The sequence below is a fragment of the Phaenicophaeus curvirostris genome, chromosome 19, assembly GCF_032191515.1.
Source record: "Phaenicophaeus curvirostris isolate KB17595 chromosome 19, BPBGC_Pcur_1.0, whole genome shotgun sequence".
Taxonomy (NCBI): Eukaryota; Metazoa; Chordata; class Aves; order Cuculiformes; family Cuculidae; genus Phaenicophaeus; species Phaenicophaeus curvirostris.
Window position 1 is genome coordinate 14667775 of NC_091410.1, and position 25346 is coordinate 14693120.

Consider the following 25346-nt stretch of genomic DNA (forward strand, 5'->3'; position numbering starts at 1 on the left):
TTGCTGGAACAGCTTCTTGCTTAAATCTACTATTCCCTGCAGATACTGACAGCTCTCAGCAACAGCTGCAACTCCTGAAAGAAGGAAAATAAGCTTTGCAGGGAAACAAATATTTCTATTCACTTCAGTGGCACCACTTCCACTTTTCCAAGTGCCTTGTTCAGAGCACTACATACAAAGATTACACCAAACCGTAGTGCTGGAACTGAACCTGTCTCAACCTGCCGCCACCAAAGACAGTAGGTGGGACAGCGTTCACAGGGCTTATTTGCTTGTGGAGCTGTTAAAATATCTTCATTATGCTAATCTCTTAGTGTATCACTTGTATTAAAAGCAAGAGCCCAGAGGACCACGTGTTGTTATTGCTCCAACTCATCAACGCGGAAACCTTCGAAATGCAAGCAGTGACACAGAAGAGTTTAGCCCCATCAGGGGCTGCTTGTGCCGACAGGAGCAGCTCTTCACTCTCCTTTAACACCTTAATCCTCAAGCCCTTCCAGCCTCATTGTGGTTATGGACTCGGCCTCACAAGCAGTGCAGCACAAAGTTCATCCCATCTCATTTAAAGCCTAGGGTGCCCTGAACAGGTAAGGAACAGCCTGAAACATCACAAGCTGAAGAAACACTACAGAGCAGAACCCTGATCAGTCCATTGTCTTAAAGAAGACTTCCTCCTTTCCAGTCCCCAGCACAAGCCGAATGCACCCTGAGACTCCCAACTCTGTTTCTTGTCTCTGACCCAAAGGCAAGCCCCTACCAGGCACCTCCAGCCATGGAACAAGCAGCAGGTAATCTCCTCCTTGGACATTTCCCAGTCATTTCCCAGTGCCATGCCCAAACTCCCAGCTGTAACACCCTCCAGGAACAGTTGAAGGCATCACAAGCATCCTACAGCAGCAAGGAATTTGCCAAACACTCCCAGGTGAGGCTACAGCACAGACTGGCCCCACACCTCCCAGACAAGCTGTAGCACCTGGCACCAACATGCTTTGTATCCAAACCCAAGCCCTTCAGCGCACAGTTAAGGTCTGCCAGACCCTGTGGAAATTGACTGCCAACCCCTCCCTTCTTGCTTTCTACTGAGAGAAGCTGTCCATGGAAGCTCAGAGTTGAGATATTTTCCACTAGAATATAATTGAGTATAATAATAATCAGACAATTGCATGCTGAACTGCTGCTAACCTGTGATAACAGGGCTGTTAAACAGTGATGATAGGAGCTTAGCCCAGAGCTACGCGATTCCATAACATCACGGGTATTGCAACACACAGAAATTTAAGCACTCGCTAGCTTTGGGGAGTTTGTAACATCCTTTTATGCCCCAAACCACATTGAGCACCTACACAAAAAACCTACACACAAAACCTGCAAGATTCAGAGCGAGCACGGGTTGCAGCAGGGCGAACGGGCCACATTACCCACCTCAGACACCGACTTCCAAGCGGTACCATTTGTTGGCAAACAGATCAAACCCAAGCCCCGAACAGCTGAGGTGCGGCTGGTCTCTACCATACTGTCCCCTGTTCTGTCAGGATTCACTATGGGTTCGCTGACACCAAGTTCATCCAGGAGTTAACCATGAGGAACTGGTGGTTACAGGGGCCGCACAAACACAACAGAGAAGGACCAAAGGGGCTCAGACGCATTCCTCACACCACAGCTCTGCTCTGCCCAGCGTGCTGGGAGCAGCAGGAAGGAGAGATGGGGTTTGCCTGCTCCGTTCAGAAGAGGCAGCCCGCGTTTTCAACCCCAAGAATCTTATACCCTTTTCATCCCCAAGGAAAAAGGAAAAAAATAAAGGAGAAGTAGAAAAACCCACGCACTTACCTACTCTGAGAGCCCGTGCTCCTGGTGCATGAAGCTGATGTGTTCCGTGTTGTGTCTCCAGCCAAATCAAGCTCATTTTCCTGGGGAGCGAGGAGGGGAATGAGGAACAGACAGGGATTCCACCATCAGCTTCACCCATAGCCACTCGAGGGCCACACATGCCACGCGGATGATGAGGGCTGGATTCTGCTCTACTGCCTGGTGCTGCCACCCGGACTCTTCCTCCCTGGCAGCCTCCAGGCTCACAGTCCCACGTCCATTCTTGCATCAGCTCACAGGACCAGTCCTTCACAAAGCCAAGTTTTGCCACCACTTAGCTCGAGGATGGTTATTTCAGCTCCAAAAGGAGCACCTCGTGGCCAGCCACCTTCTCCCAGCCCCGTCCCGCTCGCTGCAGAGCCCGGGGCGGCCCCACCAGCTGCTTTTTAAGTCCTCTGCCCGCACAGCTGCTCCGCTGGGGAGGCACCAGGGTCCCTCACAGAGCAAAGAGGAAAAGACCCCAACTTTGAGGAAAAAAAAACTCTCAAAAACCAGCATGAGCACCACGATCACAGTTTCAAGGCAGCCACACAGAAAATTAATGTTAAAACTCCTAACTTAAACTTAGAGAAATATCTAAAAGGAAAAACCAGCCTCCCCCCATGTCTATTTGTGACGGGGAAGAGGAGGCCCAGGTGCGAGGCCCAGGTGACGGCGCTCAGCCCACCAGGGCGGCTGAGGGGCTCCAGCTGCGAGAGCAGGGACCCACCCGGGAGGGGGCTCTGCTGGGGCCCACGACAGCCCAAATCCCAGCGTCAAAAAGAATCGTGAACCGGGATTAGTCTTGACGTTTCTGGGTCTTGTGCTCACAGTGGGTGTCAAAAGCGAATTCTGCATCAGAGCCTTTCCCGGGGTGGTTTAACAGAGCTACCTTAGGGAGAGACGGTGCCAAACAGTGGGGAGACAGCCCGTGAGCTGGAAGGCAGCACGTGGTGCCCTGGGAGTGTGTTAACACCAATCATAGAATCATAGAATCACCAGGTTGGAAGAGACCCACCAGATCATCGAATCCAACCATTCCTATCAATCACTAACCCATGTCCCTCAGCACCTCGTCCACCCGTCCCTTAAACCCCTCCAGGGAAGGGGACTCCACCCCCTCCCTGGGCAGCCTGTTCCAGGGACCAATGACCCTTTCTGTGAAGAATTTTTTCCTAATGTCCAGCCTAAACCTCCCCTGGTGGAGCTTGAGGCCATTCCCTCTTCCCAAGTATGTATGTTTCTGAAATTGTGCTCAGCCTGGTGCCCAGACCAGTGCCCGGTGTGCAGTGCCCACCCCAGAACCCACCCCACTGCCCCCCGAGCTCCACCTGGGGGCGCTGTGCCCTCCCCGCTCCTCCGGGGGGCGCTGTGCCCTCCCCGCTCCACCGGGGGGCGCTGCGCCCTCCCCGCTCCACCGGGGGGCGCTGCGCCCTTCCCGCTCCTCCAGGCCGCGGGGAGGGCGCTGTGGCTCCCCCTCTCCTCCGGGGGGCGCTCTGCCCGCCCCGCCCGGGAGGCGCTTCCGGCGCGGCGCCCATGGATCCCGGCGGGGCCGGCGGAGCGGGGTGCGGGCGGCGGGGCGCGAGGCGCGGGGTCGGGGCGCCTCCCGCTCCCTCTCCGCCCCTCACTTCTCCCCCTTCTCCCCTGTCCCCGCAGCGCGGAGCCGCCGCAGCCCCGCGGGCGCAGGGCCCCCCGGCGCGGCCCGAAGGAGTTCCTGCCGGACGGGTCGGCGGAGCAGGCGGAGCGGCTGCGGCGGAGCCGGGAGGAGCAGTGGCGGCACCTGGCCGAGGAGCGCCCGGCGCGGCCGTGAGTGCGGGGTGCGGGGTCCCCGTGCCGGGGGCAGGCCCGGCGCCGGCGGCCCTCGGGGCAGGTCCCGCTGCTGCACCGGCAGCTCCGGGGGGCGCTCGGAGAGCCCCTCGAGGGCCCCTCGCTCTCTGAGACGCGTGCAGAACCCTGTAGTCTTTGCGAAACGCAGCCCCTGTCTCGTGGGCACGGCCTGAGTTACGCGGCCCCTTCACGCTCCTGTGTGGCCTCGTGCGGATTCGGCCGGCTCTCGGTGTCCCTGGTTTGTTACTGTTGGTTTCTGTAGTGCTACCAGTCCCTGGAGCTTATCGTGTCTTGGGAGGCTTTCATACGCTGCCTCTCGGCACACGCTCTCCCTCTTTGGCTCCTGCTTTCTGGTAGCAGATTCTCTGCACTGCTCAGTAGCAACAGAAGCAGTTCACACAAAACCACACCGCTGGGGACTTCAGGGCGAGAACGGTGACCTCCAGCAGACTGGCAGGTCAGACCGTTGTCTTCCACTGCTGTCACAGTCGGGTTTGTTCGAGTACATCCATAAATATGTGTCTAGGGCAGCAGCGGAGACTCCCAGAATTGGAGGGCAACTGAGCGGGTTTAGGTTTCCTTTCAGAGGGGCAAATTGCAGAACTGACTAAAGATGTAGAGCAAGTCCATGGTGCACCCTACAAGCCCTACCTTCCATTTCCTTGAGTCAGGTGTTACCAGTGCATGTTTGCATCCTTGCAGCCGCCTTCCACTTTTCCTTCGCTATTATATCTTTACTATACGACCATGCGGGTAGGATACAGTGATCTGAGAGACCTGGCAGGTTCTGAACAGTCGTGTGATACATCATGGCCACACATCTCCAGTGTGCTGCCGTAGCATGTGGACAGACGTGTGCTTTCACTGCCACTGGGAAGTCTGCTGCCTGTTGGTGCCTTCCTGAGTTTGTTGTGTTGCTGCAAAAGGAGTGGATTGTAGGACATGCAGTAGTAACAAACTAATCTTTACTCCCCTCAGGAAGAATCTGGTGAAGGCTGAGTGGAAGCCAGAACAGGGAATCGTCGAGCTGCAGTCCCCTGCGGTGAGTCCGTGCAGAGTGTGCTCAGTGCTGTTGTCTCCTGCTGGCCATAGTGGACTTCTGATTTACTGCTTCAAATGGCAGGGAGTCTGGTTGTTGACAAGGAACAGCCAGAGCCCATTGCGGATTTGTGCTTTCATTCCAGGGGAAGTTCTGGCATACCATGGGGTTCTCGGAGCGTGGTAAACAGTGCCTGCTGCCCGAGGAGGCTCTGTACCTGGTGGAGTGTGTAAGTAGGGTACCTGTGTGGGTGGGGGCTTTGGGTCCTTCCTGAGGCCAGTGGGAAGAGACTGGGCTTGAGCTTGCGTTGATTTGTTGCCTGTGACTCCCTCAACACCAAGCTTTTGCTCTGCAGGGCACTGTTCAGCTCTTTTACGAAGATCGGCCCCTGTCAGTCCAGGAAGCCTACGAGATCCTGCTGTCCCAGGAGGCAGTGAGCCTGCCGCACTACCAGGTGTGTTGGGACTTCCAGCTGTTGCAGGGAGGACGAAGGCAGAGACCCCAGCTCTGCCACACGACCTCCTCCAGTGGCTGGGAGCAGAGTAGGGCAGTTGGGGAGGGAAGAGGAGTTGTTCTCAAGTTTTCCCGCTTGCCTTCTTCCAGATGCTCAGTTCCTGTTTCTCCACCTTTGCTTTGGGTCTTAACCCTGGTGTTTTCTCCTCTGCCAGTGCCACACTGTGTTTGCCTGGTTGTAGCAGAACAGAAGTTGTTTGGTTTTGGTGTAGTCCTTTAACCCTCTTGCTTTCCTTTGCTCTAAGGTGTTCAGCCACTTGAAGCAACTGGGTTATGTTGTACTGAGATTCGACCCCAGGTAACCAGCTTTTTCTTCCCACGCTGCTTTCTTCTTTTGGAAGACCTTGAGCAGCTCTGTGCCCATTGCATGGCCCCAGTGGAACGGCAGAGAAGAGGACTTTGACCCTGCATTTTGTCTTTTGGGAGGATTAAAGGCTAGAAGTACCACTTTAAAAGTGCTCCTCCCTCTTGAGATGATGATTGAGAACATGAAAATGGGCATGAACTGAGGACCATCCTGGTCCTGCTTGTGGATTCTGTGTGCCTGGAAGAAATGCTTTTCTTGCTGTATTCTGAGGGGTGAGCAGAAGGGTAGTTGCACTGCCTCGCCCTGCTGTCAGCCTCTATGTTGGTGTCTCCTTACAGCACTGTCCTGTCTCCCTACGAGAGGCAACTGAACCTGGAAAGTCACTGCCAGAGCTCTGGGAAATACCATCGCAAAAGGAGAAGGAGTTCCAGCCCCACGTAAGGATGTGGCCCAAAACCTTCTTTCACTGTAGCTTGGGAATGGTGTTCTTGGCCCCTGGTGCTGTGACTGATCTGGCACAGCTGCTCTTGGCTGTCCCCAAGCAGTCCAGGGCTTTCCCTGGACACCCTGCCGTGTGCCCTTTTGTCACAGTTGTACTTCATGCAGGGCTAATAGGGGCAGACTGCCCCGAGCCTCCCAGCTGTGGTGGTGAGATGCCAAAACAGAAGGGCAGAGAGGTCAGTACAGAAGAAACATGCAGCACATTTCTCCTCTTACTCATTTTTCAACCCTCTCAGTGCAGCTCACCTGCTGGGACTGTGCAGCAGGGGGCACAGCTGGGTCCTGGTCCTTGCACATGGATTCAAGGTGTGTCCAAAATGCAATCAGAAGCTGACATAACTAGTAATTTTGCTTATAGTTATGATAGTTTCCAGTAGGTGGCATCACCCTTTAAGAAACAGGGAGGAGGAGGAGGACCTGACATTAACAAGTAAATTGATGCCTGAGGACTTATGAAACTTTAGGTACTGGAAGATAAAAGTACTGGTTTAAGAATTGCCCCATCTTCTCTGGGACCAGGGACTGAGTCTCACACCAGCAGGACGTGCTGGCAGGAAGGTTGCTGCCTCACTCATGCTGTTTTGGCTGAAGTCCATTGTGTTTATTGGAGGAGTTTGGGTCAGTGCATGGGGTGTGCAGAGACTGTGTTGCTGTCTGGAAGAGTGTGTTTGTACAAATCCGGGCTGGGATTCTCCTGGGCATTGCAGTCAAACCTCATGCAGGACTGCTGAGAAGTTTATTCTGCCTTTGGTATTCACTGCTTGGTTTTGGCCTGCTTTTTTCCCTTCTCATTTTGTCACACAAGCAAACACCCTCTTTCTAGCTAAGAGGTGGTTGTCAAGGGTTTGCAGACCTGTCTGGGGGCTCCTGCCACCCTTGCTGTCTTTCCTTTGGGCTTGGCAGACTGCATTCTTCCAGTTAGCAGGGAGGAGGCAGGATTCAAAGGGAATAAAGTTCCACCATACACTCGTCCTGTCTTTTATCCTGCTGCTTCTGTCTTTAGGTTGCATGAAAAGAAACATAAAGTATCTGAAGACCTTCCAGAAGCTGAAGAGACCTCCAAAAACGCTGGAGATGACTGTGAAGACTCTGGCTGCCTTCCTATGGATGAAAAGCCTTTGTCTGAGCAGCTGAAGGAATCAGATGCTGGCAGTGGAGAGGGGCAATCAAACCCAGTTCCTCTTGATACTGGACAAAAGGAGTCCCTGAGTCCCACCAGAAGCCAGGCTGATCACAAGGAGAGCAGCACTGGCACCTGTGCATCCCGCTGGGATTTCACCACCATCATCTTGCCAAACGTGGCCCCAGACCAGCCATGCACACATCTACCCTCACCTGACAACGGGCTTCTGCCAGAGAACGTGCCAGGGAGGGAAGTTGATGCAGCTTCCTGGTGTGCGCGCATCAATCAGAAACAGGAGAAGCTGTCACGGAAGGAAAGGGAGCAGCGAGAGAGGGAGAGCAGGTACAAGAGCAGTATCAATGCTGACCAGGAGGTGAGGCGCTGCTCCAACTGGCAGGAGTACAAAGCCCTTTTGGAGCAGAGGAGCCAGCAGAGGGTTTGGAGACGACCACCACATCTCTGGGACCAAGCTGTCACACCGCTTTTGCGGCCAGATGAAACTACCTCAACAGGTAGCGGCTCTAGGAACTTGAGAGGGATCCCCTTCTTCCCCCCAGTCTGTGAGACGTTGCCTGGTGTCCAACAGCAAAAGGGATGATGTGAAGAAGACAAATGTTTGTTTAGGGGACAATACCATGGTGGGGAGAGTCTCATTAGAAGGCCTAGGAAAAGCAGGTGCAGAGAAGCCCAGCCATGGACACAGGGAGAGAGAAGAAAGCTTTGTCCTCTGCCTTTCCATCTCTTTCTATAGCCTAGTGCCAGGATAAACAGCGCCTGGGGTGGTCTCCTAATCCATTCCCTGTGTCCTACTGTGTTGCAGTCCTTCCTGCTAGGTTGCTGGGCATGGGGAAAAAGGGCCGGCAAGATGCGAAGCACTCGCAGGGTGTTCTGGGCTGTGCACTGGGAGGAGACGAGGAAATTGAGGTCTTTGAAGTGGCCAGTGGTGACTGTGGTGCTGCCAGCCATTGTCAGAGGAGGAAGGCTCGTGGGTGGCGGTGGAGTGTTTGGAGTGCCCTGGGAGAGAAATAGCTGGTCTGATCCTTTCCTGTTCCTTCTCCCTTCAGCTGCGCTCCTCCAGCAGATCAGCGTGCTGCAGCCCTCCCACATCCTGGATGGAGCCTCCCGGTCAGTACAGCTCGCAGCCTGAGTGGGGGTGGCTTGTGATTGTCCCTGTCTGTGAGGTCTGAGAGATGCTCGCAGCAGCAGTTCAGAAGCTGTGTGGCATCCAGGATGCTGAGAGAATCCAGCACTCTGCTCTGTGACCCTGTTGCATCTGTAGTGAGGCGCTAACGTTTCTGTGAAGTACCAGGTCCTGTGGCAACAGGGCTGGGGGTTCCAGGCCATTTAAAACATCCAGGTTGCTTTCCCTGCAGTTCCCTCTCTGCACCCAGCCAAATAGTCTCCCCCAGAGGTTTTGTTGGGTGTCATCTGTGTCTCACCCCTGTAATGTGCTGCCAGCCCTGCTGCAGCAATTATAAAACAGTGGGACTTTGGGTTCTGCTCCTGCTCCCAGGGGCCCGTGTGGTGTTTGTGTACAGGTCCTGCAGGGCAGAGCGGTGCTTTTCTGCTGTGAGGTGCTTCTTGCAGGGCAGGGGCCGCAGAGAGGGGATTGTGGCAGATGTGGGGTGGGAACTTGCTCTGATCTGACAAAGAAAGATCTGGGACAGTTGCAGGGTGAAGCCTTTCAAAGGGCCCAGACTGGCTAGGTTTCAAGAACTTTTGCTCCCTCTTTCCTGCGGTGTATCTGTACCCTGCAGCGTTTTGAGTCCATACAGACGTGTATGTGTTCCCTCTCCTGTAGGCTGCAGGAAGACCCAGAGGGCTTGAAGATAGACTTCAATGTGTATCAAGCGGATGCTGTGGCCAGATTTAAGAAGACAAACCCTGGGAAGCCACATGTCAGGATATGTGTCAGGAGGTATCTATGGGTCTTATGCTGTGTTCTGAAATCTAGCAGTTGCTGTTGTGGAAATAAGGTCCTAATGATCTGTAAATGACCCAGCACCTCGTGAGCTTTACAGATCATCAGGGTGCCTCCCTCCAGGGTGGTCCTGCCCGGAGTTCTTTCCTTTCAGTTCCTCCTTTGCTGGAAGCCGTGGGTGACAATTCCCCAGCTGCAGCACCCGGCCCACGCTGGTCAGTCATCTGGTTGCTGCTCATGTCTGAGTGTTACTGGACTCAGAAGTGAAAGCCACAGCAGTATTTATGCAATGCTTGTGGAACTCCTGTAGAGCTCCATTTTGCAGGGAGCCCTGTGGTCCCTGAATCCTCAGCTGGTGCATATCCCTGTGGATTTCTGCAGAGATGAACCTCCCAGGCTCAGGACTGCAGGTTTTGTATTTTGATCTTTGTCAAATGTAGGTTTAAGATCAGTGCGAACAGAGCAGCGGGGTCCCATTTCTTTCTGGATCCAGATCGGATACTTAGCCCCCCGCCAGGCAGGTATGGAGTTCACTCTCTGCCTTTTCTGATTTTGATGCACACTGAAGCTGTCCCTGCTCTGCTTTCCACGACTGCAATAGCCAGAGCGAGGGAGGCGGTGATGTGGTTTTACAGAGATCTATCAGGAGCAAGGAGGATGATCCTTGCTTTATAAATATTTTCATTTACAAGCAAATGCGCTCTGCAGATTTAGAAGGAGGGGAAAGCAGGTCAGATGTTGATCCCAGCAACCTGAAGATCTTCCTAGCACACAGGTATTAAGATTGCATTGGACTGGCGATTTGCCAATAGCCCTGTGAGCCACATCCAATAGGCCCAGTGTGGAGCACTGCGCAGTTGCCCTTGTTTTTGGCAGAGAATTTGCTAGCTCCTGGCATGCAGTGCACCCTCTCAGGGCCGGGAGCCTCTGCTCTGACTGAAACAGGTGGGGAGGGTTGCTGCCAGCTCTTGAGACTGCAGCGAGCTGGTGTGATCCTTGGCTGGGACAGCTTTGTATTCTTGCTTTGAGAACAGTGGGATATTTTTCTCTCTGCAGCTTTGATGAAGATATTCCATCCCTTCGGGCTTTGAAGCAGGTTACGTATCAGAGTGGGGATGTCCCGGTGGTCTTTGCACTGGTGGATTATGGAGAAATCGCCTTTTATTCACTGAAGGAATTCAAGCTGCCAGTTGATGTTAATGACTGAAGTTGCTGTCACTTGCAGAAAGGGGCTGGGGTGAAGGGAAGAGCTTTACTCAGGATTTGCTTTCTTGATTAATGAAATATTACAGCAAATAGAGCGTGGGATCACTGGAACTTTGGGCACTTGACCATTTTATTCGCCGTTACAGACTTCATCCAACCAGATGTCTTGGGCATGATAGCAGAATTTACAGCAAGCAAGTGTCCACGGCTTAGCTGGGCATTTCTGGACTGGATCACACACTGCTTCCTTCTCAAAGCTGTTGGTTCTCCAGCCTTCTCATCTTCTGGACCACTAGTCTGCCTTTTCCATGTCATCTTTGGTCACTAGTGGACCACTAGAAAACACTGCTGGTGATCCTGCTGTCACATGTTAAGAACCACTGTGCTACACCAGTGGAATGGCTGGAGAGTCGCTGAGGTCAGTCAGGGACAGAATAATCTGATCAGATCATTATGGGTGTCCTGAGCCTCTGTCATTCAGATGCGCCAACAGCCATCAGATCAGATTCTGATCTGAAAAAGGCACAGCCATAGAACAGCCACCTGGAGTAAAGATTCCAGGCACTTGAGAGCTGGAAACTGTGCCTTGAATGCTGTCTTATCAATTGAGATTAGAGAAAGCACCTGGGCATTGCAAACAGCACCCTGGGTTCGTGCTGTAGCAGCTGTGCTAATGTGTATTGTGGTCGCAGTTTTGTGACATGTTCAAGTGTGGCCAGGATGTCGGCGCACTGTATGTGGTCCTGCACCAGGGCCCCTCTGCTCCAGCCTGATGCCCTCTCCTGGCTGTGCAGCCTTGTCTGTTTTGCAAACGAGAGACCCCTGGGTAAAGAAAGCTACAAATTCCTCCTGAGCCTTCCAGTCCTGTGGCTGTTGTGAGGACGTCATTACTTTCCAGGCCCTACTGTGGGAGCTTTCTGTGAGGATATCCAGATATCAGTTTGTTTCAGCCTCTGCAAAAGCGCCAGTGCCGGGTGCCAGGGTCTGCTCCGTGGACGGGAGCATGCTGAGTATGGCTGTGTTCAGTATTGAGGTTCTTCAGAACTGTAATAGCAACTCTTGAGATGCATTTTATTAGATAATTGTTGAGTTCCTTTTGGAGATGGGGAGAAGGCTAAGCATTAAAACCTTTTCCAGCAGTGCGAGCTCCTCGGCGTCATTCTTGTTTCCCTTAGAAACGTTGATGAGTTTTGCACAGGGAGACTTGTGGGGAGGCTCCTGGGACCCAGTGGCACCAGCTGGTGGGTGCCTGCTCACGGCCACCAAATCCTGTCAGCAGAATGTGCTCCTACACCTGTCTGTCTGTCCCTGGGAGGAGAGAGTGACTCGAAACCTGGAGGAGTTCCACACGGTTCCCTTTGGCACACGATGCGGGCCATCCGCCCTCCTGCGCACTCAGAAGTGTTGTAGCGCAAGCTGTCAGGGATCTGCTCTGAGTGCTGCTCACAGTCTCAAATGCTGGAAGGCAGAAGGGCTCTGCTGAGGTGGGTCTGACCACTCCCCATGCATCCTCCCTGTCCCTTCCCTCCTTCCAGCAGTACTTCAGAGGCCAGGTTACAGCAGCTCCAGCACATGCCCTCAGTGCTCTCCTAGACTGTTTTGCAGATTAAAATTGGTGGGAAGAGGATTTCTAAGAATGGGCGCAGCCAGAAGAGCCCCAGCCTGACCCACAGGGTTCGGAATTAGGTCTAACCCCTATTGATTTCAATCCGTCTCTGCTTATGCTGAGGTGGAATCGTATCGATGAACCCCGCAGGAGCCACCCGGTGAGTTTCGCTGGGGCAGCGACTCCCTGATTCAGCACGAAATTAGCTGCCTGGAGGAGAAAGACCTGGGGGTGTTGGTTAACAGCTGAGAACATGAGCCAGCAGTGTGCCCAGGTTAGGAGGAGCAGCTGAGAGAGCTGGGGGTGTTTAGCCTGGAGAAGAGGAGGCTGAGGGGAGACCTCATTGCTCTCTACAACTACCTGAAAGGAGGTTGTGGATAGGAGGGAGCTGGGCTCTTCTCCCAGGGGACAGGATGAGAGGGAATGGCCTCAAGATCCGCCAGGGGAGGTTTAGGCTGGACATTAGGAAAAAATTCTTCATAGAAAGGGTGATTGGCACTGGAACAGGCTGCCCAGGGAGGGGGTTGATTCACCTTCCCTGGAGGGGTTTAAGGGACGGGTGGACGAGGCGCTGAGGGACATGGGTTAGTGATTGATGGGAATGGTTGGACTCGGTGGGTCTTTTCCAACCTGGTGATTCTGTGATTCAACGGCATCTTGGCTTGGATCAGAAACGGCGTGGCCAGCAGGTCCAGGGAGGTTGTTCTCCCTCTGGACTCAGCACTAGAGAACAGGCCTTATGAGGGGAGGCTCTTCCTCCCCTCAGGGCTGGGCGGGGGCGGGGCCAGGGGGCGGGACGCGCGCTTCCCGCGCTCGGCATTGGCCCTCGCCCCCGCGCGCTCCCGCGCGCGGGGGCGGGGCCAATGCCGAGCGCGGGGAGCGCGCGTCCACGCCCCCTGGCCCCGCCCCCGCGCTCGAGCCTCTCTCCGATTGGCCTCAGGGCCCTCAGGGGCGGGTCCGCGGGGGCGCGCAGGGCGGGCGGCGCAAGGCGGCCGGGCCGGCTCCAGGCCCCGCGGGAGCGGCGCGCGGTCCGGTAAGGCTACCCGTGAGGGGACCGGCGCCGACCGGGCTCCGGGGGTCCCTTCCCGGCGGTGCTCAGGGCCCTACTCACCCGCTCGGGACGCTCCTTTCCTCCCCAGAGCTGTAGCCGCTCGGTGGGAGCGGGTCCCCGGTCCTGAGGGGAGGGGAGGTTACTCCACGGGGGGCTCTTTGTAGTTAACTTCATCGCTCCAGCCCACTGGAATGTCTCGCTTTGCCGAGTCCCAGGAGGGAGCTGCGTGCCCAGAGCGGTTTCAGCTTTGGTTTGGGAAGCTGGAGCTGCCGGGGGGGGCTTGTGCTTTGTTGGTGGAGGGGGAGAAGAGCTCTCGGGCACCTTCGTGGCATGGGGCTGCGAGGAACATCTTGGGTTTGGTGTTGAACGGTTTGTATCTGCTGTAGCTACTGACCAGAGAAGGTGAGCCAGCTGAGAAGCCTGTGGCTTGCAGTGGCTTTTTGGCACGGTAACGTGGTTATTGCCCGAAATTGCTAAGGGAAGAGGTTTGGCTTATTCTCGGCTGATAGAGGCTGGAGAGGTGTCAGAGAGTGAGGGGTTTTAAACACAGAAAACGTAAAGCAGTCGGTATGTGGCAATAAAAGCATGCACTTCTGTTTATAGCCTGATCTTCCTTTAAAAGGATTTATCAAAAGAGTGACTGGTGGAAGCTAAAACTTTGGTTTCTGTGCAGAAAGTCAATGGAAAGGCCAATTCTCATCTAGAAGTTCCCTCTAGCTAGGTCTTGCTGTTGATCTAAGAAGAAAATGCTTTTGCGGCATAGTCTGTTGACCCACGATGTGTGGTGTAAAATGCTGTCCCGAAGTCACAAAACGCTCTTTGATTTCAATTGTACTGCTTAGGAGAAGCGTACATAGAGTTTTGCCTTGTGTGCAATGATGGTGTTCCCTGCGAAGACTGTGTTGTCATGGTCCCATGAGAAGGAGCGCACAATAGGAGCTAATGACACACAGGTTTGCACAATTAGTAAATTCATTGCAGGTGGGCGGCCCCTGGTGAGTCTGAGCGCAAAGCTGTGGAAGTTACACCAGCCTGGTTTGTGTGGTTGGATCTCAATTATTTTCCAGGAGTTCCTGGGGAACCTGTCTGTGATCTCTTGTTTAATATTCTCAGTATTTTGGGGGAGGTGGCCACTCACACATGGTGTGGCACCGTCTGTTCGGTTGTTCCTTTAACTGCCTGTCTCTCCAGGTTCACACAACTAAATCGTTTTTCCAGGAGGGTCTTTTGGTTCTCCTCCCCGCTGGTGCCTGACGACTGTGTGCCATGTGCATTGGAACACTCCCCTGCTTGTAGAATTACGGGTCCTGGGGAGCTTGTGCTCGGCAGCAGTTGTGTTGTGTAATGGAGGTTGCACGGCCTCATTAGCCTGTGAGATTAATGATGTTGGAGCATCTTCCTACTGCAGCCTTACCCCAGGAAAAGGGGGTGCTATCTTACACTCCCAAGCTTTCCACCCACTGCAGCCGTTCCCTCACTGTAGCTGCTGAACCCAGCTTGTGCCTCCTCCTTATCTGCCCTGGTGCCGCTTGGCAGCCGAGTGCGGCTGGGGAGATGAACTTCACGGCCCAGGAGGGGCTGGGGCTGCTGCGTCCATTGCAAGCTGAAAATGTTCTTGAACTTATCATATCAGTGGGTCGTGTCTGATGGCTTCTGTAACCGATAAACTTGGCAAGACTAGTATTTAGATGATGCTTCGATAGTTTTTTGTTGTGAGATCATTAGTGCTAAGGAATTGTTCTTCCCTGTGCAGTTGATCTGGCCCCTGCTCTGCAGCCATTGGGAATGGGATGGGGCAAACTGGGTGCGGGAGGAAACCCGGTTCAGACAAGGCCATGGCAGTGACTGTTTGCTGTAGAAGCACCAACTGCTTGGAGTTCAAACAAAGCTTGGTGATAAGGCCTCTTTTATTTTAGCAGGGTTGATAATTCCTTATCAGATGCATGCATAGACATTCTCCCTATAAGGACCCGTAAGCAGGAAGGGGTGAGGAGGAAGGAATGAAAAGGAGACCTAAAACAAGGCAAGATGTAAAAGTTCTTGAGGTGCTTGATGGCATTTTGAGAAGAAAGCTGTTGGACCTTTTCCCACTGCAGACCTGCTCGCGTTGCCTAGGAAGCACGCAGATGGTACCTTGCAACTCTCCTACGTGAGCCAAATAAACTCATTATGGGTATGTTTTGGTTGTGGGATTAATTTGGGACCGCATCCACACTTGTCTACGTTGTAAAAACTTCTGACCTGGGCTTCCTCATCTTGTAAGACTGGATTAACTTGTGTGATCGAGACTTACAACATGGGTTCTCTTCTACTTCTGGCTGGAAATTCCACTGTCATAGGAGGGCGTAAGCAAAAACTGCAGCCAGTTTCTACGAAAGGTAATTCCCCCCCAGCCCATGCCTGGTTGGTGGGGAAAATCCAGTGTCTCAGGGTTGTGCACAGGCATTGAGACCGATTGCTGTGTGCGCAAGTGATGCAGACACGGCAAAACATGGAGCTCTGGTGGGGTTGTCAACATGCAGCAGAGAGGAATAATGAATGCTACTCCTAGGCAGAAGCATTTGGCCTTCTATTGAAGATAGGTCTGTTGTCCGACACAGTGTGTGGACTTGCCATAAATCTCACCATCTAAAATGAACGGAGCCAAGCAAGGAAACCACAATACAGTCTGGTTTCCATGTTAACTGCTCCTTGATCTGTGATTGGAAACAGGATCATCCTGCAACTCGTGCTGTCCTTGCCTTTTGTATGGGTAGGGAAGTGCTCTGGTTTGTGACTGGATCTAATGAGGTAAAAAAGGGTACTTCATCGTATTTAGCTGAGCATTCAGCTAATGAAGCGGCAGGAGCTCGATGTACAGGGCACTGTCAGCTTTGCCGTCAGGTGTCCATGTGCTGAAGATGAGCAGAGTTGGGATTGACTCATCCTGAGCTGTTGTTGCCTACAAAACGCTGACCTCAATGTGTCTGGAAGCAGAGGATGTTGCACATAGTTTCTGGTAGAAGGCTCATTTTTGAAAGCCTGAAGAATTGTCTCCCCAGAAAATAAGAACACGAAATACACGCAGACTTGGCATGGCTTCAGAGGCTACTAGGGAATTCCTCTCTGGCTACTGGTGGCCACAACTGTTACCACATGGCTGTAACTGCTGACTGGCAGATAACTGCAGAGCACACAGACTGAGTTGTGTGTAAGACACTGAAGGTGTGTGGGAGAGAAACTGGCCTGCTAATATGTATATGTGCATCTGGAAGATAAGATCATACAGATTTTGGACTCTGTTTTTCTGGAGTTGGAAAAGACACTTGTACTTTTCTCATTGATGGGAGCCCCATAAACTTGTATTACTAATTCAACTTGGACAGCCAGTGCTACAGTGGATGCCGTTCTCTTCGCTGTTCTTTCTTTGCCTTTGCTCCAAACTGCTTCTCCTCTCCTCCTGTACTGTGATTCTTGTTTTTGGCCAGGCATGAGACCCTGGTACAGGTCAGTGAGAGCTGACTTGCAGCACGCCTTTTCTGATTGCAATCACGTTAGTCGTCCTCGAGTGAGTTACTGCCTGGTTCCGAGCTGCTGTGCTCTGTAGCCAGTTGAGCAAGTTGCTGTGGGCTGGAGTGCGAGTGCTGGATCCCTCGCGGGAGCAGGTTAGAACAGCGTGCTTCTGGATGCAATTCATACCTTGGCATAAAACATTCTAGCAGGGCGTTACATACGAAGTTGTGTCTATCAAATCGAGCCCCTTTTCCTGTCCCTGTTCCTAATGGTGAGCTCTCTGCTGTCACTGCTGCGGAGGGCTCGTCTGGACCGGGGAGGGAGCTGGAGTTTCCCTGTGGGTTTGCCCAGTTGAACAGGTTCGGGGCATTGAGTGACAGTGGAAAGGGCGCGTCTCTGGCACTTTCCTTCCCTTGTCTGGCTATGGGCGAGCTGTGTGTTGTACATGGGTGTGATCCGCTCTCCCCACATAACACAGCCACTCGTCACCGCTCCGGAGCTCTTGCTAACACAGAGCAAACGCAGCGCTGTGTCGGTACCTCCCCTTTCGCAGGAATGTCTGGTTGAGGGACACCTGTGATCTGATACAGTTCTGATATTTTGCTTGAGGTTGCCTAAATGACTATAGAAGGATCTACTTTCCAAGTAAACTACACTTCTGTCCATCCTCCTCTCTTTTTTCAGTCCCCTGCTGCATTTCTGTGCATGTTCTCCACCCCTGCCTGCGCAGATGCCGTTGCTCACTGACACAGGTGCCCATAGCTGCCGGCTCAGAGCCGCTTTTCTCCATGGAGAGTGGAGATGCTGGGGTTCTTGATGGGGACTGAGGGACTCGGGCTCTTGGCGCTGATGTGATCTGGTCCTCTGAACAAGGACTGCGTTGCAGCCCTCTTGGTGATCTCCAGACTGTAGTGCAGAGGCAACTAGAGATCCTAAAGTGCGAGCGGGAAAGGTAATGGGGGAGGAATGCAACCAAGAGGTATGAGTCCTAGCTCAGAGTTTCTAAAGGCACTTCTCAAAACGTAGCTATGGAGCATCCTGTTTATGTAATACCATTTCCTTTGTTTTGCCCTGCACAGCTGGTAAGGCTTTGCCAGAAACCATCTGAAAAAGAACTCGCGCTTCTCAAGAATGGCTGGCTGGTTTAAGTCATTAACCAGGCACCACTGTTACTGGCAGGAGCACGCGCAAAGCCACCTTGTTTGCCTGCCCTGCGGCTCCCTTCCGTACAGCGAGGCTGTGGAAGCTCTCTTCCCCTGTTGCCCTCCAGCCCCAGGGTCCCCAGCCGCTTGGCAGGCCCTGTGGTGCCCTTGGCCCCTCGCTTTCCATCACGATGCTCGCCTTTGCCCCGCTCCCTGCCATGATGTACGTGTGTGTGTGCCCCTCTTCTCATTAGGGGTAGCTGTATGATGCCTGTACTGGTTCTTCACTGCTCTTTGGAAGGTCTGACCCCACCGTGCTCGTGTGTTTTGTGCAGGGTGGCTGGTAAATCACTGATTTCCTGTCGAACAGAGTTAAAATACTGGCTGGAGTGTCCAGTAGCTGCTTCGTGAATGCTGAGCTGTCTGCAGGCTGGGACCTGCAGCTTGAGAGACGGCCAGGGCAGGCAGGAGCACTTATGCCAAGGTCAGTTACCAGGATGCGATTCAGACCTTTGCTCTGGGGTTGGCAGGTTTTGACTCGCCAATGAGCATTTCAGCAGAGGGGAGATGTGACAAGGGATCTCTTGAGCCATACAGAGGGCGGGGGTTTCGCTCGGTACCCCAGTTCGATTGTTGGGTTGTGAGTCAGGTCTGATCTGTCCTGCTCAGAGCCTCCTGGTGCTCTGAGACACCGAAGGGCTTGTGTGTCTGGCTGCACGCTGAGCTGCAGGTGCAAGATTTCCATCCCCTACCCCCACCCTAGGCAGGGAGTTGGGCTTGATGTTTTGCAAAGCAAGTTAATTATTAACTGCCCTGCAGGCAGTACAGCCCTTTCTGTTGTGCCCATGGAGCACACGGAAAATGGGATTGTGTCTCTTTTTAGCTCAGTAGCTGGAGGGTTACCTGGGCTGCAAACTGGTACCAGTCAATAATGCCTGGTAGCCAGCCCTGAAGTTGTGTTTGTCCAAATGTTTATGTGAATGCTACAGTTTTGCCTTTTCCTTGGGTGAGGTAAACTGATCACAAAACAGCCCAGTGTGAAAACTCCCCCGAGATCCTCTTGGCTTCTCTGTACCGGTTCACTGTACTGGTTCACTTTAGTGGTGTGAGAACAATGTTGTGCAAGTCCTGCACTGGAGGTGCCGCGCTCTGGTGGTATCAGGTTTTAGTCACTCGATAGTGATGTTGTCTCACGCTGCTCTGGCTGATCTGTGTTACCCGCTAAACCTACTTCTGCCTGCCTCTCTCCTCAGGCTGCTTTCGTTTACATGGCTTTGTGTTTCTTTCGTTAGGATTTTTGGTGCCAAGATACGACAGTGAGGAAGATGAGAAGGTTCTTAAGACCCGGCCACGATCCAGTGCGAGAGAGACTGAAACGTGACCTTTTCCAGTTTAACAAGGTACAAGGCTTGCCTCAGACTTCAGGGCATCTGTGTGGAAGGCAGATCTCTCCTGAGCCACTGTGCAGTGCAAAGGGAAGGGAAAACTGCTTGTGTGTGGGTGGGAAAGTTAAATTTAGGAGAGGTGGCTTGCTCTCTTTTCCAGTTCTGTCCTTTACTCCTGACGTGCCTGACTCGTTCTCTTTAAGCCCACGAGCACATTGTCAGTTCTGACTTTCATTTTTAAGAAAAAGGACATTGTCGCCCTGTGGAGTAGCGCTTGCTGAAACACTTCCCAGTGTTTCCTATATACTCTCAGTGCTCTGTAGCTTGTCCTGCAATGTGCTGTGACTACTTATGTTATAGGGAGTGTTTGCGGTACCACGCTGAAAATAAATATTTTCCTAAAGAGACATGTAAGCCACAACTTGTGATGCAGCTGAAGGCAGGGTTCTGTCTGTGATTATGCTTTGGGTTTATAAGTATGCCTCTGTTTTGAAGTGTGAATTTAAAAGTCTGTGGTGGAAATGTGGTAGCACCTAAGCAGCACAATGGCCATTAATAATGAATTTGCTTTTATCTTAGTCTGAATCTTGTATCTAGTCTTTTCCTTCTCTGTGTGCAGAGGAAATGGCGATGGCTGAGCTTTCTGTTCAGCACTCTGGGCATTTTCTTTTGAGCCCCGGCCAGGAACTCAGTGCTTTCATTGCTGTAAATGCTTGGTTTGAATTCATTGCCTGGCTGGTGGCTGCTTACACCTTCACTGGTATCAGAGATGTATTTGTAGAGTTTGTGTTTCCGAGGTTTAAATGGAATTTTGTTGGAAAAATATAATGGATAAATGAAGTCAGCCTAGGAAATGCTCTGTGATTCATTATAGTTCTAGTGTTGATAGGTACTTGGAGTGGAACTTTGGCTGTCTGAGATGACTGATTTACTGCACTTTGGTACTAAACCACGCTGTTTCCATGCGTACCTCCCTCCCACTGGGAGACACGAGGAACTCGAGTGCTTCAGGCCTGCGTTCAGCTTGCTGTGAGGAAATGCTGATGCAGCTGCAGTGAAGATTTCAGTTGGTGAAGATCAGAGCTGAGTTACTTGCATTTAGCTGAGTGCACCATCAGCCTCAGAAAAGATGTCCCAGAATTGCTTATAAGCATATAAAATTGTATATAACTTGGAAAAACCTTTGCTATTTTGATGCTGTCTCTCCCTTGAAGATGCCTTTTTCTGATGGGTGTTTTACCTGCCAGAGAAAGGCTCATTTGGGTGATGCAAACCAGGGCTGAAGGAACTAGCTTTGCAGCAGAAGGAAACTTTCAGGTCTATTAGAAGTTGGCATTGGGATTTGTGACTCCATTTGCTTCAGTCTTAAAGGAAAAATTGTGTTGTTTCTAGGGAGGCCACTACTTTGGACAGTTTCTAATAGGTTACTTTCATTAACAGCTTTGTAATTAAAGGCCTTTCAAAATGCATTTGCACTTTTAATCCACAGTGTTTTGTCCTTTTCTAACAGCGATTGGAAAGAGGATGAACATTGCACCATTTCAGTACACCAGAATCTTAAGTTATACTTTTTTCTTGCATAAAGTGGATTTTTTTTCCCCAAGTCTTATGTGTGCCATTCCAGTATTTCCAGAGATAATGGGTCATTTGAAAGCCTCTGCCCTTTAATACAATAAACATCTACTCTCAGATGGGTAGGCCAAGATCAGGGGAAGTCAGCCCTTCATTCCAACCTGTTGAAGGTTGTGGCTCCAAGGAGACATGGTGCTTTCCATGCCAGGACTGCCCTTGTCTTCTGTACCGGTAAAGCAAGCACAGTAGTGCTGGTAAGCAGGTTTTTAAACACTTGTTTGAGGTCTTTGAAACACTTCTGGTTAGGAACCTGCTTGGGGAATACTTTGTGGGACTACAAAGTTGCTGATCAGAGGAATTGCCCGATGTGTTTGCACCTCTTTGGTGTGTGACGCTGGCAGTGACTAACAGGAGGTTTATGCCATGGAAGTGCTGGGGATTCCTGCCCTCATTTTATTATTTACACTGAAGCTAATTGAACATGAATGCATGGTGCCACGCAGGGTTAGTGTTAACATAGTGAAATGTATTTGGCCATGCTGACCCAATAGTGGACTTCAGTTGAAAAAGTCTTAGTAGTGGAGTTTTGTGTTTGTTTACTCCCTCAAGTATAAACAGGTTGTGATCGTGTTGCTGTTCCCCTCTTGCATTTCTGCTCCAGGTGAGAGGTGGTCCAGATGGTTTCAAAGGACTGATTGACCACTGGACTAGCTCTTCAAGTCCTCACACTTGTATTTGTTACAAAACCACCTTCCTACGTTCTGCTTGTCACTTAGCTTTGCATATCTGTTTTCTCTGTATGAGTAAGAACTTCCCATACCTGTGTGTACCTGCTGCAAGAATCTGTTTTTAGCTCAGTGGATAGAGTGAAGGATAAGATATTTGGGCTTGGCAGTCTGATGCTTTAAGTTTATCCTGCTTTTGGAAGTAGTACTTGATGCCTTTGGCTCAGTCCGAGTCTTGCAGAACGAACATGTTGAGGCTGGCATTGTCAGACCAGATGCTGGGTAACGCACAGGTGAACCAGCCTGTCTTACAGCTGAGCATTACCAAACTGGGAACATCACATTTAGTTCGTGGCTTTGTGTTTTTTCCTGTTTCCAGTCTTCTAACCCTTTGGTAGCAGGTGCAATGGGTAGCTTGCCTTAAATCTGAATTGGTGTCTACACAGAGTAGGTCAAACACGTACAGGCGGCGTTGTTTCTGCAAAAGACATTAACAGAGGTGCAGGGTTTGTGTTGCCTGTGTTCGGGTTTCTCTCCTTTGTCATGAAACAGTCTGCAACGAGAAATGGAGAGAAATGAAAGGCGGAAGACGACACTGAAATTCAGCTGCACAGCTTTAGTGTGGGCTGGGAACAATGGTTAAATTTGGCTGCGTTGTTCCTGCAGTAAATGACTGACACAAAGCATTTCTGTTAGTTAACACTGCCGACATCAGGCTTCATTTTACGTGGTCTGACAAACTTGTGGTCTGAGTCAGACAAAGTGAAAGCTCCTACCTTTTCTGAAAGCAACAAAGGCTCTTTTGAGCAGGAGGGCACGCTGCAGGCTCTCCAGTTTCAGCTCTGCTGAAAGGCTCCATTGTGAACCCTCTGCCCGCTCCCCTCGACGAGTTTACCTGCAGGGCAGGTGACGGGATCAGCGGTGGGAGCTGCCTGGAGGGAAGCAGGGTAGCCAGAAAGCTGGCTGGATGCAAGTTAACAGCTGGGTGGAAAAAAGTACAAGACAGAGACCTGAGCGATCCTTACAGGGAATGAGTACCTGGCCCCAGTGGCGTTGAATGCAATTGCAAAGCACCCTGGTGCCTTTCTTGCCCGGCTGTGGAAACGGATGAGCTTCACGGGAGGGAGTTTCGGCTTTCAGGCATCTTGGCTGCAGATTCAAACCTATCGGGAACCATCAGTGTATTTACTTCACTGCAGAGGCAGTTGTGTAACACTGGTTGTTACTGATGCTCCTCTGGGTTCTGTGGTGGCTGTCTCTCGCTGACAGTTCACTCCTGGGTGTTACTGTAGGGTTTGAAATGCGTCTGTGGGCTGGGAAGGGACTTTGGAGGAAGGAAAACCTGGAGAAAGAATTGACCTGCTGTGGCTGAATGGTGCATGCTTGGTTATACAGTTCATAGACCTCCTGCTTGAAAATTAAGACTTTTATTGACTTGTCTAATGTGTGTACAAATTAACGCATCAAACCCAAGGTGTAATTAGGCCAATATTAAGGCTGGTGTTGAGAGCTCCCTTGCTGGACCGCTGGGCCGAGACCGGTGATATGAGGTTTAACAAGGCCAAATGCCAGGTCCTGCACTTGGGGCACAACAACCCTGTGCAGCTACAGACAGAGGGAAGAGTGGCTAGAAAGCTGCCTGGAGGAGAAGCACCTGGGGGTGTTGATTGACAGCCGCTGAACATGAGCCAGCAGTGGCCCAGGTGGCCAAGAAGGCTAACGGCATCTTGGCTTGCATCAGAAACAGCGTGACCAGCAGGTCCAGGGAGGTTATTTTCTCCCTCTGGACTCGGCATTGGTGAAACCGCTTGTCGAATCCTGCTCTTTCAAATCTTCAGCACCTTTCTTGTAGTGAGTTCAGAGAAGAGCAACAAAGCTCTTGAAGGGGCTGGAGAACAAGGCTTATGAGGAGCAGCTGAGGGAGCTGGAATTGTTCAGCCTTGAGAAGAAGGGGCGGAGCAGAGACCTTATTGCTCTCTACAACTACCTGGAAGGATATTGTAGAGAGGAGGGAGCTGGGCTCTTCTCCTAAGTGACAGGGGACAGGGCGAGAGGGAATGGCCTCAGGCTGTGCCAGGGGAGGTTCAGGCTGGACATCAGAAAAAAAATTTCACGGAAGGGGTCATTGGGCACTGGCAGAGGCTGCCCAGGGAGGGGGTTGAGTCACCTTCCCTGGATGTGTTTAAAAGACAGGTGGATGAGGTGCTGAGGGACATGGTTTAGTGGTTGATAGGAATGGTTGGATGCGATGATCCTGGAGGTCTCTTCCAACCTGGTGATTCTATGATTCTGTGATTCTGTCAGGCAGCTCAGCGTTTTACAAGTTGTGTGTTTGTATTATGAGGATGATGGCTAAGGCCTTATCTCCCAGGCTGGGAGCAGTCTCAAGCAGTTTGTTTCACCACAGGAAATCTGTCTGTTTTTCTGGATGAGCGCTGGTGTTCACTCAACAGCTCTTCATAGCTCTGCACCACTGCTTGGTGTCAGTCAACAGGAGGAGGTCACGAGGGCTGACCTGGATGGGATTTGGCAGATAAAGCTGACCTGACGCAGTATTTGTGCCAGACTTTGGAATTGTGCTGAGCAGTGGGATTGCTGGAGTAAAGCTGATGGGGAGTGATGGAGTGTGCTGTGGTGACTGAGTAAGCTGGGCTTGTGCAGAGCAATTGATAATTGTAACAGAAAGAGCTGCTGGGTTACTCTTTAATTTCCCTTTAACTTCTGTTGCACTCTGCATGTCCTGGCTGTGGAGCCAGGGGTTCTTGGAACTGATTCATCAATAGGCAGTCGTTCAGCAAATCTAACCCTTGTTTGAACACTTTTCAACGTTCAGTGCTGTATTTCAGATTGCCATGCCTCTGTTTTGTCTGTATACAACAATGCCCGTGAACCCAGCTGTTGATCATGATTTTCCTTTCTCTCTACCAGACTGTGGAGCATGGATTTCCCCACCAACCCAGTGCTCTGGGCTATAGCCCATTCCTCTGCCTCATGGCCATCGGGACGCGATCGGGAGCCATCAAACTGTATTCCTTTGCACAGCTTGGGGTGGATTTCTCTGACCGCATTGCGATGTGCGACTTCGAAGACACTGTAAAGAGTTAGACTAAGTGTAAATTTTCAGGCAAGAATTTCTGAGCCCTGGGACAGTTTGTGCAGGTCTGAAGTGATTTCAGTCTGGTCAGCAGGGATTATCTTGCTGAGAGCTGAACTGCAGCTCAAACAAGAGCTGAGCTGCTGCAGATACTGGATGAGACTAGCCTTGCTATGCAGGTCAGACTCGATCTGGCCTAGGGTTAGCAATCCTTCGTGCTGTAAATTCCAGAGCTGTTTAAATATTTGGGGTAGGGTTCCTTTTTTTTCTTCTTCTAAAGCAGTTGAATTTCAAAGGTTAATACTGAAGTCAGATATGCTTTCGGCTCCCCCAAGTTTTTGGCTGTCCAGACCTAAACACTGAAGGTGTGACCTGTTTTTAGCGAGCGATGCCCAGTGCGATTACTGTGTGCACTTGAGACACTGAGGTGATTCCTGTGGCGTGGTCCCAGCTGGGCAAGCTGTAAAATGGGCACATCAGCCCAGAAAGGAAAAGTTGGGGCTCTCGGCCTGCTTAATCATTCATTGCTGATGGTGTTTGTGCTCAGGGCTTCATTCCGTGTGCGGGTGGCTGCCATCTGTCTCTTGGTTACAGATTAGTTAAGCAGGATCGCAGCGTCTGGGAAACCACTGAAATGTCTGGGAAAATACAGCATCTGGGTGCTTTTCTGCTCGAAGGAGGCAGTAAAGTTTCATGCTCTGGAGTGTGCAGAGCCCGCCACAAGCATTTAAAATCAAAGTGGATTTGCACTGGTTCTTTTCAGTCCAGATCGCTAACAGTACAACGTGGTTTCAAACTAATCTCTTTTCATCTCTCTTGCTAGCAAGCTTCTTAACAATTAATTGTGGCTGTGGGTCATCTTAAATGCTATAGCTCCTCAACAAACTCTTCAGATATGGTGCTCCTGGCGTGGAGTTCATGGGTTTACATGAAGAAAACAATACTGTAATGCAGATTCACTTTATACCTAACCAGGTAAGTGTATTTTCAGTACCTT

At 51.6% G+C, this 25346-nt stretch overlaps 2 protein-coding genes across 13 annotated transcripts in view; both read left to right on the plus strand.

Annotated features, from left to right (window-relative positions):
• Positions 1-3362: 3362 nt before the first annotated feature.
• TSEN54 (tRNA splicing endonuclease subunit 54) lies at positions 3363-11427 on the plus strand. 4 transcript variants are annotated; one of them, XR_011338794.1, is made up of 12 exons: positions 3363-3410; positions 3502-3651; positions 4651-4714; positions 4857-4940; positions 5067-5165; positions 5470-5522; positions 5870-5968; positions 7036-7667; positions 8220-8280; positions 8957-9073; positions 9517-9851; positions 10133-10192. XR_011338794.1 is itself a non-coding variant. In XM_069872611.1 (11 exons), the coding sequence occupies exons 1-11, from the start codon at positions 3382-3384 to the stop codon at positions 10281-10283; spliced, it is 1539 nt and encodes a 512-aa protein (XP_069728712.1). In that variant the 5' UTR covers positions 3363-3381; the 3' UTR covers positions 10284-11427. The 4 variants fall into 4 exon arrangements, 3 of the variants coding, with proteins under 3 accessions (XP_069728712.1, XP_069728711.1, XP_069728713.1); XM_069872611.1 differs by lacking the exon at positions 9517-9851 and having other exon boundaries at positions 10133-11427; XM_069872610.1 differs by having other exon boundaries at positions 9517-10165.
• A 1475-nt stretch (positions 11428-12902) lies between these two features.
• The window catches only part of LLGL2 (LLGL scribble cell polarity complex component 2), a 30026-nt gene continuing 17582 nt past the window's right edge, over positions 12903-25346 (plus strand). For 5 of the 9 annotated variants that reach the window (XM_069872883.1, XM_069872887.1, XM_069872888.1 and 2 more), the window contains exons 1-4: positions 18413-18526; positions 18866-18973; positions 24184-24281; positions 25243-25324. In XM_069872883.1, the coding sequence (XP_069728984.1) occupies positions 18899-18973; positions 24184-24281; positions 25243-25324 (255 nt within the window). In that variant the 5' untranslated portion in view covers positions 18413-18526; positions 18866-18898. Of the gene's footprint in view, positions 12922-18412; positions 18527-18865; positions 18974-24183; positions 24282-25242; positions 25325-25346 lie in introns of those variants that run through there. The other 4 variants (XM_069872886.1, XM_069872892.1, XM_069872890.1 and 1 more) reach the window with 3 other exon arrangements.

Coding starts and splice junctions, on each gene's coding strand:
- TSEN54 (XM_069872610.1), top strand. CDS start 3,382: ATGGATCCCGGCGGGGCCGGCGGAGCGGG. Junction 4,715..4,856: donor TCGAGCTGCAGTCCCCTGCG/GTGAGTCCGTGC, acceptor CTTTCATTCCAG/GGGAAGTTCTGGCATACCAT. Junction 8,281..8,956: donor ATCCTGGATGGAGCCTCCCG/GTCAGTACAGCT, acceptor CCTCTCCTGTAG/GCTGCAGGAAGACCCAGAGG.